Source organism: Sinocyclocheilus anshuiensis, unplaced genomic scaffold (genome assembly GCF_001515605.1).
Source record: "Sinocyclocheilus anshuiensis isolate Anshui unplaced genomic scaffold, SAMN03320099.WGS_v1.1 scaffold870, whole genome shotgun sequence".
Classification (NCBI taxonomy): Eukaryota; Metazoa; Chordata; class Actinopteri; order Cypriniformes; family Cyprinidae; genus Sinocyclocheilus; species Sinocyclocheilus anshuiensis.
In genome coordinates, this window is record NW_015540842.1 from 254,000 (window position 1) to 266,979 (window position 12,980).

Sequence of the window (12,980 nt, forward strand, 5' to 3'; positions counted from 1 at the left end):
ATATATATATATATATATATATATATACACACACACACACACACACACACACACACACACACTTCTTTTGGTATGGGAAATGTTTAGCCTTAAGAACTGTAATATGAATTCATGTTTGAACAAGACATTTTGTTTCTTTTTGTACAAATACAACTGTTTGCACTGAGTTGGGCCGCCACTGTTTTAAACCACTGATGTGACCTCAAACTAACCTGAGGGTTGGCGAACACCTGCTGAATGTTGTTGATAGAGCCACAGGGGACACCGGTGCCTTCGAAGCGTCTCAACCACTCTCCAGTCGTCTCCTGCATGAACCTGAGGACAGAGGTCTGAATGAAGGTCTGAGAAGGGACAGAAGGGAGGCTGCTGGAAAACGGGGCACGGACACGATAACATGAGCTGAAATGCATGTCATATGTGGCCACTTCCTCTCCCTGTCCCTTCAGGACAACAACACTGTGTAAAACCACCAACACACTTTGAAAGATTTCACTTAATATGCCCACTATAATTAAAGTTAATCCGGGCTTCTCTTTCGAGCAACACTGTAAAGATATAAGGTTTCTCATAAACATGCTCTCACACACCACGTCTTGGCCTTTGGTGACTGATGCTGATTCACCCAGACAGAATGTGCCGTTTGAATTTTGTACAGGTTTTGGTACAGATTTTTTGCACACAACAGTCCCATTGTTGCCAAGAGCATGGTATGTGAACAAAATGTTTCAATGCCAACAACCATTAATTTGGTTTCTTAATAGAATGGTTTCACAATTCTCAGACACTGACCACAAAAGGCATCAGAAACTGAAAATTAGGATGTGACAAGGAAAGAAGCAGAGACAAGGAACATCTTTGGTTTGCTATTTTGTTTGCTATTTCTCCAGCATATATCAAAAAATATATAGTACTCATTTTACTTTTGATTAAGATGGTAAAGCTGCAGAAGATTTTCAGTATATAAGGACTTAAATTTTAGTCTCACTTGAAACATTCCTATGGCTTTTCAAGGCTGTAAATATAGCACATGAGCTTTTATGGTGCTTTTGCATCCTCAATAGCCCCAGTTCCCATTTACAATCATTGTATGGAAAAGAGCAGCATGAACATTCTTCAAAGCATCTCCTTTTGAGTTATGCAGGTGAAAGTACATCATGTGAGTTTGGAAACACAGGAAGGTGAGTAAATGATGACAAAACCAAAACAACAAAACACAAACAAAAACAAAAAAATTAAAACAGAACAACAGTAACAACAACAAACAACAACAAACAAAAAAACAAGATTAAAAGTCAAACCAAACCAAAAACAAACAAACACAAAAAAACACAAATTAAAATAACAAAAAAATAAATGAAATAAAAAACAAAACAATAAATAAATAAAAGGAAATCAAACCAAATATAACACATAAAACAAAACAAAAAACGAAAAAAGTCAAAAGAAAAGAAAAGAAAAGAAAAGAAAAAAGAAAAGAAAAAGAAATAATATAGAGCTGGAGACCCTCAAGACTGTGTATGAAGGTCAATATGTCTTAAAACATCAGAAACAAATATACTGATAATTACGAATAAATAAACATTCAAGATGTGAAAAGTGTTTTTAACTTTACATCACAATATTTTTAGTCCTTAAAATTATTAAATTTTAACTTTTAATAAAAAATAAAAAATAAAACCAACATGAATACAGAGAGTTCACTGCTAGGAACTTCACGCATTTTAAACTATATTTTTAATAGATTTTTCCTTTTATTTATATTGAACACTCATTTGTCATTGACCCTTTAAACAGTGAAAAAAACAAAAAAGAAGGTAATTTCAAAGGTGGAGCAAGTTATTACATTTTGATGAATGATAAAAAAGATATTATTTCCTCAAACATTTACCATCTAAAATAATGTGGACGGATGAATAGTGCACGACGCTCACAGGTTTGGTTTAGATGTCACGAAATGGACGCTTACCTCTCAGACAGAATCTGCAGCAGCTCTTTGCGGTGCTGAACTCTTAACTTGTTGCTTTTGTACTTCGGGCTTTCTGCCAGGTCATTCATGTTTAGAACCTTGGCAAACAGACACGTTCATGACAGAACTGTTAGGAAATGTGAAGCCTTTTCCCATCAGTCAAAACAAATGCACATAGCTATAAAATATGACTGTGACTGAAATGTACAAATAAAGCTTAGTTAGATTTATTAATATGCATATTTGGAGTCCTGCTTACTTTGCACACTTTCATAAATTGCTGATCGTTTCCCGCTGCCACAACCAAATATCCATCTTTGGTCTTGAAACCCTGCAAACATAGAGATTTAATAAGTATACAGAGCAGACTGCCAGCTAAACTGTGTAAGTAATAAAGAAAAACCTCACAAACCAACTGCCATAAACAGAAACAGAATGACAACACTGGAAACTTTGATATAATTAAATTTATGACTAACGCAACCATGCAGTATTTCATGCAAATCTGCATCTAATGTTTATTTTCTCTAGGGTTCTCCACTTAAAGGGATAGTTCACCTAAAAATGAAAATGTGAACATTTACATCTGAGATGTTGATGAGTTTGTTTCTTCATTTGAAAGATTTGGAGAAATGTATCATGTCAATGGATCCTCTGCAGTGAATGGGTGCCGTCAGATTGAGAGTCCAAACAGCTGATAAAAAACACCACAGTAATCCACACCACTCCAGTCCATCAGTTAATGTCTTGTGAAGCGAAAAACTCCATCCTTGTAAGACACAAATCCATCATTAGGGCATTTTAACTTTAAACCATTGCTTCCGGCTAAAATATGAGTTCATAATCCATAATAACGCGTCTTCCAGTGAAAAAAATCCATCTCCTGTTGTCTCTCACATAAAAAAACACCCACATTTTGGACTGTTTTCACTTGATCTGTGCATAATATTTTTCTCCTGATTCAGACCAGATGACTTTTTCATCGGAGAAAGGAATATTACAGATAGAGGACTCGTATTTTAGTCAGTTTTAAGTTAAAATGTCTTGATGGATTTGTTTCTTACAAACATGCAGCTTTACTTTCTACTTCTGGAGTGGTGTGGATTATTGTGATGTTTTCATCAGCTTTTTGGACTCTCATTCAGACGGCACCCATTCACTGCAGAGGATCCAGTGGTGAGCAAGAGATGAAATGCTTAATTACTCCAAATCTGATGAAGAAACAAACCAAATATGAAAATAATCTTTGACCAGTGGTATACGAATTCAACTTCATAACATTAAACCGGCAACTATGACAGGAGTTTATTATGGTCAATTTAATTTAGTATAGTAAAGTAGTTTTTACAAAATAGTTTTATCATACAGATTTTTAACAACACAAGAGGAAAATGATGATGGCACAATATTAATTTACAGTTGAACTTATCCCCTAATACTTCTTCAGTTGATTAATAAGAGTACAAGCACTCTGTAAAAACCTTCAGAATAAAGATAGGAATAAAACGGAAAACTTGGAGTGTGTAAGTGCTGTTGAAGTGGAGATTTCTGATTCATCGGGAGAAATTTTCATTTTGAGATAATGGCTTTTAAAGATATGTAACTGGAATGTAAAGATGATAGATAAAGTGCAATAAAATTGTTCTTCCACTGGTCAGGAAGAAGTTATGGAAGCAAAATAGCCCAAAAACTCATAAATTGCATGAATTTGCCTGCAATGTTTTGCCTTGAGGGAAATATTAGAGATGTTTTGTGCTTCTCAATGACCTGTACAACTCAAGTTGTGTCGAATCCTCAGGGTGAACCAGAATTTTCAATATGCACATTAGCGGTTTGAGGGAAAGTCTTTCAACGAAAGATCAGGCCCACAAATTCTTCAGGTTGAACTTTGCGGGTCCATGCTCCCAGCAGAGACGCCGATCCATCCATTCCATCGAACCCTACTTCAGGCTCAATGCCCGCTGGTAAAAAGCACAGATTCACTTGAAAGCAGCCAAAACGAGAGAAAGCTTTTCGCAGAGGTAGGATAAACTATAATCCGCAAGAAAATAGCACTAACAAAACTGGCTAGAAACAGAAAAGGTCAAAGATCCAAAACCCAAGCGGCACCTCTGGGACGATCTTCCGATGCCATTGAAGCCACAATGAACGGGAATCAACCAGCTTACGTTCGACATTTCAAACGCAATTATTCCCCTCACAGATCATTCCCATTTTTGTATCGACAGCATCTTGTGAAGAGCAGATGGACCCAAAGTTCAACTAATGTGACGTTCTCAAATGCAATCCATCAGCTTCCACTGGACCAGACTATGTGCATGAGTAAATCAAGACATCGCTAATCGTCTTTTGGCCACAGCAGCACACCTTAGAACAAAGCGTGTATTCATCGCCGCAGCCTCTCTTAGCACAAGCACTTCACTCTATGTGTGTTTATTCTGGTGCCCCCTGGCAGTACAATAGTTCAAACAAGAAACAAAGTGCATGGACCACAGTTAATGAGACAGTGTTTTGACAAAATGTAGCCCATCAGATTAAATGATTTCAAATGAATAAATCAAGCATGGGCCAAGAGGTCATATGCCTAGGGATTCCAGGAAACAGCAGGAAGACGAATACACACACAGCAAATGCATCCGCACACAAAGGCACTCCAGCTTCATCTTAGTGTGGGTCCGTTTTGACTCGTTCAGCGAAAGAGATCAAGCCCAAATTGTCCTGCTACCAGGCTGTTTCCAAACTCGTGAGAAGCACCCTGGGGCTCGCTGGATGCCACTTGCATGTGTGCAATGAGCTTGATGACGTTCAACCTGACATCTTTTCCTGGAGCCAAAATTAACACTCGCCAAGCTCTAATTGCGGGTAAAATTCAGCTTTGGCGAGTGAATAAAACGCACGCCACCTGGGCGGTAACTACAAAACATGTAGACTCGCGTGTCTTTAGATGACTTTTGGTTTATCTAGGATGACTAAATTTTGTTTTTCTCCAGGATTCGATGTGGCGACACGTTGAAAAGTCTAATTGAAAATAGATATATTTTTCTAAAATAAAGACTATTAAAGTGTATTTTCAAAAAAAATACTATTTCAGTTTTTCTCCTTCAAAATTTCATGTTTAATTCAATTGTGTTTCTTGCTGTTTCTTTTGTAATTGTGAAATATACCATTAAAAAGTATACTAGCCCATTTTTTCTGGTACTCTAGACCATTTTTTTTCCATGTTTGCTTACATGACAATAATGTACTAAAAATGGAAAAGGTTTTCCTTTGCGTTTTTGAAACGTTTTATGAACAGACAATGTTCAACGTCTATGCACAGGGCTATGCAGGTGTGCGCATAAGCGATCAAAATAAAAATGCGCCATGTAAATAATTTCAGACCGTTCATTTGAGTACCGACATGGTTGACAGCAGCTAATGCACAATCGCCATTTTAGATCGACTAACTGTAATCCTGCATAAGATTCCCATTCGAAATGAATGCATACATTTAGGCTACGTGCTGCCGGTTTTAAAGCAAAACGCAAAACTGTGACATTCACTGATGCGCTTCACTCCGCAGCAGTGCATATATTTACCTGCTGGCAACCCGCCAAAATAAAAGCTTGCTCATTTTATGAGCACTATTATTACTATTGTTAATTATTTTATTTTAAATAGATGTATTTAATGGGTCACACTATGTGCAGTGTGAGCACCAAACTAAATCTCTAGGTGCTCTCATGAGAACCAGACTATGCACTGAACCCATAACAGGCATGTATATGACGTCATCGTTAAAAAAAAAAGTGTTTTAGTAGTTTAAACAGATATAATAATGGTAGGATTTTCAAAAACTTGTCCTTTGAAACCCATTTTCAAAAGTTTTCAGGGCCCCAAAATGCCGTTATCTTGTAAATGAATGTCCAAAACACATAATTTTTTTATATTTTTGGTTGAAAATGGTATTGTGTAAACGCCCCCTAATATTAACATTCTGGCTGAAATTGACTCTCTGATTAATTTCATATTATGACTGATAAATAATGGCAAATAATGCATTATTTGTCTAAATAAATAAAAAATAGACCCTCAAAAACTACATTTTGAATGCTACAAATTAATGTAGGCATCACAACATTATAGAGTATGAAAAATGTATATTTATTTTGAGATGTTTATTACTAAATGTTTATAACTTAACTGAAAGTTAGATGATGACAATGGCAAACAATCTAAATGCAAAAATATGGGAAAAGAGCATGCAAAATGAAATATCCAATATCAACTGATACAGATTAAACCATTTTAAAAATCGTCAAATTCAAGTCTCTACATTCCTTTTGCAAATTATTGACACTACAGTTATGCTTTTTATGAGAAAAAGCAAAAAGTGAATGGTTAAATCAAAATCTGTTTTTAACAATTATTATGTCTGTATTGCGTGTACATGCATGAATATTGCACAATGAAATTGGTATTCTAAACAGCTGACACTGGCTGCTGCCTTTGGGCTGTTATTATAATGAGTTTGAGGTAGGGGGGATGTGTAACGTTTGATAAAAAGGCTTAAGATATCCGCTGTGAGACAGTGGTTCCAGTAAGGAGACTTAAATTGTAATATATCATGTTTTCAAGCTGTGTCCTGCTTACAAACTAAGGGTTTGATTAGATTTTCCACTGAAGTTGCATTTACCAAACTTCATTATAAACAACTGAAACACCTGCTACTGACTGCAATGGTCTGATATTATACTGCAAGCATTCATACAAAACCAGCAATTTCAGACCCAGAGCAGGAGACATATATTCTAAAATAATCTAAACTGATTTTACTCATGTATAGCTGGAATGGCAAAATAAATAGGCTTATAAACTTTTAAAAAGGAAAAGAAAAGCTTCCAATATACTTTTTTATATTATATATAGACTGTGTGTACAATCAAAATCTGCAGTATTCTGGCACAAGTTTCGCTTGTTAAAATGGCTAAACTAACACAATATTTAGCAGTTTGATCCAAACAAACAAAAAAACATGTATGAAACAAAAACAAAAATGTAAAACAAAATTGTTTATGAATCAAAACAAAACAGCACAAACATTTATGAAACAAAAACACAAAACAAAACGTTTAAGGCCAATTCACACTGCACAGACAAACGCCAACAAACTAGTCTGTTGGAGTTTGTTGAATCAGTGCGTTACCCCTGTTGGCATTTGTTGGAGTTTGTTTTCACCCGACTGAACATGCTCTTTCGTTTAATTCGCCGTCTTTTCAGGCGAAGAATGACACGCAAAGACATTGATAACAGTAACATTTTGATTGTGGTTACAGGATCATCAGTTTCTTCCCCAGTCAGACTTACACCATCTACACCAGACGCGAGCGGCACGGCGCGATGTGACAAAATACAATAGAGGTTCTATTGATTATAATCAGTGATGCTGTCTACACCAACACTGGATGCGGCGCGATGCGACAACTGTTGCGTCCGGTGTAGACACTGTGTTACTTGACTCTCTGTGACTCGAAGTTTGTTGGTGTTTGTTGGGGCAGTGTGAACATGACAGTTATTTTTCATAAAATTCTAAATCCAACAGCCAATTTGAGCCAACTTGTTTGTTGATGTTTGTTGGCGTTTGTCTGTGCGGTGTGAATTGGCCTTTATTAGGGATGCACCGATACTGGTATCGGTATCGGGCCCGATACTGGTCTCCTGTACTCGTACTCGTTAAAATGACCCGATACCAAACGCCGATACCACACAGCATGTGATAAGCTCCATATTCAAACAAAGAAACACCGACAACAGAACAACAGACAGCAGAAAGGAGTTAAGGATGTCTACTACGAAGTATATGTATGCAATGAATATAATGTTAAACATTCAGTATTAACGCCTGTATAGCTGGTGTGCGCGAGCTGATAAATCGGGCGAGTACTGGAAAAAGTGGTATCGGTGCATCCCTAGCCTTTATGAAACAAAATGAAACAGCACAAACATTTATGAAACAAACAAAACAAAAACACACAAAACACAAGTTTATGAGACAAAACAAAAACAAACATTTATGACACAAATGTTTATGAAACAAAACAAAAACACAAAACAAACATTTATGAAACAAAACAACACACAAAACGGAACAAAAAAAAACATTTTGAAAAACAAAACAAACAGATGTTTAACAAACAAATATACACACAAAAACAAACACAAAAACAAAAAAAAAAAAACTAAATGTTTATGAAACAATACAAAAACTTATATGAAACAAAAACAAAACAACACACAAAACACAAAAACAAAACATTTAATTAACAAACAAAAACACAAAACAAAAATGTTTATAGAACAAAACTAAAAAAACAAGATTAAAAAACAAAAACAAAAATATAAAAATATACAAAAATGTTCATGAAAGTAAACAACACGCAAAAAAACAAAAAAAAGAAAACAAAAAAAAAAAAATTTCTGAAACAAAACCACTAAAAAGCACAAATTTGCACAAAAAAATATGGTCTGAAAGCATTAGATTAAATAGTATTTTATTGTGTATTTTAGTTTTTTTTCCCTCTCCCTCTTTTTTTTGTTTCTATTGTGTTTTTATTGTTGTTTCTACATCTAACAATAGACCCTCTTATAATGGGTCAAAAATACAGTGTCTTACAAAATATTTAATATTTTTGATTATATTTCATGTTTATAATCTTTTTAAGTTTCACAGTATAAATCTTATATTTTAGGAATGGGGTCCCTAGCAAGGGGATCATCGTATTTTAGGAGTCCATGTCATCAAAAAGACAACCCCGTTCCAGAATAGAGAGGAGAATTTTAGTCCAACCCCTCCCTTCCTTTCCCAACAGGATTCTCACATAAGAAGGGACAATTAGCACACCCTAATTGAGGCCCAATCTGAAAGTAACCTAATCAGTCAACATTTATTTTCAGTTTTGATTAAGTGCTGGCAGAGACCTGCAGCCTTCGTGTGACCCTGGGGAAATGGAGACATGAAGAAAGTTCTCATGGACGACAAAGCCGTAAACAGTCTATGCTTTATTCATTACATATCATATTATATAAATGGCCAATGGGATGGGGCACGACATCCCAAATCAGTGTCCAGAACGATAAGACCTCTGATATGAATTAGTCACCTAGCAGTATCAAAAGAGAGGTTTGCTTTGAGGAGGCCAAGTTCCTCCGAGTGAATAAACACAGCAAACAATAAGTGATTTAAAAAGGCATAAACCATTTCCAGAATTTCAATGAAACACAGACGCATTTTTTTTTTATCACTGGGAGAAAAGGAAAGGGTGTCTTTTATTAGAGCCGTGCTTGAACACAGTAATTGTTTTAGGCTTTGGCTGCACCCCACGTCCATGTAGTTTTCCCTCAAGAACATTCTCAATTTACATTAGCCAGCCTATCCAACTATTATATGTGGCTTAAGCTTATCTTGCAGCTCACAAATATCTATTAAGCAAATAAAATGTTAACACAAGCATAATTGTAGTGCGTAACACCTATTACATTGATAAGATGTTTACACCACTCCTGGATTTCAAGTTACTGCTGTGCAAACAGTGTATGTTTCACATTTTGGATGCTGGTTTGCCTTACCAGATTTCTTAACTGCGTTAACCCTGTGAAGCCTACTGTATCATATTTGATACAGAAATGTATAAGGCCTTTAAATGATCAACATGGTCAAAACTGAAAAACTAAAATTAACTACCTCCCCTCAGTCGTCTGATTGATAGTTTATACTGATTATAGTTTATAAAAGACCTTTTAGTATAACTGTTTAAGCATTCGCTTTTAGGTTGTGGTTCTCATGACATTTTTGCTGTAAAATTTGTGATTTTTATAAAGTAACTAATAATAACTTTTTTATTGTTAGTAATGGTTCAAGATGAAAACAGTGGACTCGAGCAATTTAGGATTATTATCCAGACATCTTGTTTTTTTTTTGTTTTTTTTTAAATCAGTGTCAAATTTGATTCAACAGGCTTTTGAGGATTTTTATTTGTTCTTCTCTCAATAATCATTGCCACAGAATCCTTTTTATTCGAGTTCTTCAGAAAACCATCTGTGTACTGTTGTTTTAAAAACCTCAAAACTCATATGAAGAACTTTAAGGTGCAAAGAGCAACTCAAGTAGCGTAAACAGCCAAAAAAAGGTTGATGATGAGAAGCTTATTTAAACCTACCAAGGGCAAAACAAGACAAGACAAGACAAAACAAAATAGATATTTATTTAGAAATTATCACGTATTGCAATGCATTACATATTTTGTCAAACACAAAAACTCTACAGAGTTTGAAACTAAGCATTCAAATCATCTTATATATTACTGGAAGATACAGAGGGATGACTGATAATTATTCATTTTCTACTTCCATAAAGATCTTATCAATTCACAATATAATCAGAATTATACTCACTTTTTGTCTATATAAATATCAGAAATTGCACCGAATTGCATATTTTTTGCCCAGTTTGAGCCTCTGAATAAAACAAGGGTGTTTTGTTTATTTGTTTTGTGTTTTTCTCTCTATAGCATACTATATAAGTCATAAAAGTCTGATGTATTAAATATGTTGCTAAACAAAAAGCACATATGCATTTTTTTTTATATTTTGTCTAAAGCTTCAACAAACTGTTAAAATTTAATTTAATTTAATTTTTTCTGGCTATTATTTCATATGTCAGGCTTTATAGAATTAACCAGAAAGAATTTCTAGGTGGTAAACTGGTATTTAACCCGAGTCTAAGCTGGCGTTTTCAGCAGGAACTGCAACATAAGGCCTCATATATTTAAAGAATCTAATGGTTCATTACTTCTTGCTATCAGACATTTCCACAAGTGTGGGAAGGCCTCGGTGTTGGATTAGTGGTTGGGCTAATGATATCTGGAGGTTTAGTGGTGTAAGTTTCAGCTTAGAGACTCTTGTTTGGTCTGGGCGGCTTTCTTTAACAGCTCAGGGAAGTCTGAAAGCAAACTGCTAGTGCAAGTTTTTTTGGCAAGCGTCTGTCCAGAGAGAGTCCCTCGGCTAGACTAATGCAACACAGCCCCACTGTGGCTGAGATACAGCGAGCTTTGAATCAATATCTGATCTGCAGTCGATGAGTAAGGAAATGCCACACAATTCACTGTTGATTTCCAGCAAGCACTTGAGGACAATACAAAGTCAAAACACTCAGCTGTTTAACCTTTCATTTGGCTTTGATTTGAAGAGAAAGCCTTTGTCTGATGTTCAAATCCATTTGCTTAGCCGACTACTAAAGCACAACTATTTTTCATATTTTTTTTGTGAATTAAATGAGTGATGTTTATGTGTGCAAATTGTCCCACCCCAGTGGGTGGTTGCCAGGTTATGCTATGTGGTTGGTAAGGGGTTATGAGTGGTTTAGAGCAGAGGTTTTCAAACTTTTTGATGCTACGGATCCCCACATATATGCTTGAAAAATATTACCTGAAAAATGTCATTTATATTAAACTGACACCATGTTTTGCTCACCATTAGACAAGTTTGAGATGCAGAAACCTGAAGAGCAGCATATTTAAAATAAATAGTTAAATAATACTAATTCTAATAATAATAATAACTAAAATAAGTAGATAAATAAATACATTTTTCTGATGCTACAGACCCCCATATATTATGATCTCCTTTTTGTGGGAGCCCTTATAGAGTCAAATACATACACACACACACACACACACACACACACACACATATATATATATATATAATATATATATACATGCCATCTGAAATTTTCATCTAAAATGAGCATTTTTGGCTCCTATATTTTTGTTCAGTTATTTCACTTTATTTGCATAGAAAAGGACCTATACATTGCCATTAGAGTAAAATTACTGAACCTAGGATCCTGATAAAAATGCTCATTTTAGATGAAAATTTCAGATGGCACTTAAGAGGCTTTTGCATCTGAACTCTTCATATGTGTGTGTGTGTGTGTTTAAAAAAATACTAAATATTTGTTAAATATTATTTCTATTAAATTGACAATTTTTCTGTCATTTTTTCTGACGTAAAATAAAACATAAAATAATAATAATAATAATAATAATAATAGCAATAGTAATAAAAATACTATAATAGTACTACTATAATAATAATAAAAATAATAATTATATATTTGTAACATTTTACAAATATTTTGTAATTATTATTATTATACTATTATTAATTATACGAATAGAATAGAATATTATGTATTTTATAATAATATACATAGAAAAATATCATATTTTCGGCTCCAGCCCACCGGTAACCCTACTGAGAATAAGTGGTTTGGAGAATGGATGGAGTAAAATTTTTATTTTATAATCAAATATTATAAAGCATTTAAAATGTGCAAAATCGACATTATCATGGTTTCAAGAGTAATCAGAAATCATAAGATTAAATATTCATAAAATAAACTACTTCTACTTCTCACAATTTTGTACTATTTATTACTTTTGCATTATATATATTTTTTTTGTTTCATTTAATTAAATGTATTTATTTATTTTCTGCTAAAATTTCCCATAGACTCTCAAGCTCCCTGGAAAGCCCCTGGTTTGGAGTGCATTGCTCTGGGGTTGCCAGCGTGTTCTGGGTAGTTGCGCACATAGCTTTGTCTCATGTTAGTTTTCCAATAATCCTTTGTGAGAGTCACTGAAAGTTCTTGGACTTCCTGAACTCTCTCTGAGCCCACCGTGACACCTCAGTTACACATCTCAGTCAGACATCCCCGCAAGCCTGACTCGTCTGCTCCCACAGTCAACAGAACAAGAGTACCGAGCCCCGGTGAACCAGCAGCTTCAGAACACAACGCTTTCACACTGAAACCAAACCCCAAACCACTGCTTGCTCTTTAGTCCAGACAGGAGAGCAGGGAGGAAACAGTGTGGGGAAATGGAGCACAAGCGCTGTCAGCTTACATGATGAGTGTTACCCCAAATACAGGAGAAGAAATTCTGTGTGTATATATATATATATATATATATATATA

The 12,980-nt window shown here is 34.9% G+C and overlaps 1 protein-coding gene across 3 annotated transcripts in view; it reads right to left on the reverse strand.

Annotated features, from left to right (window-relative positions):
- The window catches only part of LOC107687505 (succinate--hydroxymethylglutarate CoA-transferase-like), a 123,825-nt gene that overhangs the window by 73,098 nt on the left and 37,747 nt on the right, over positions 1-12,980 (reverse strand). For all 3 annotated transcript variants that reach the window (XM_016484864.1, XM_016484861.1, XM_016484865.1), the window contains exons 10-12: positions 2,226-2,297; positions 1,967-2,064; positions 213-315 (exon numbers count right to left, since the gene is read on the reverse strand). In XM_016484864.1, the coding sequence (XP_016340350.1) occupies positions 213-315; positions 1,967-2,064; positions 2,226-2,297 (273 nt within the window). The remainder of the gene's footprint in view (positions 1-212; positions 316-1,966; positions 2,065-2,225; positions 2,298-12,980) is intronic.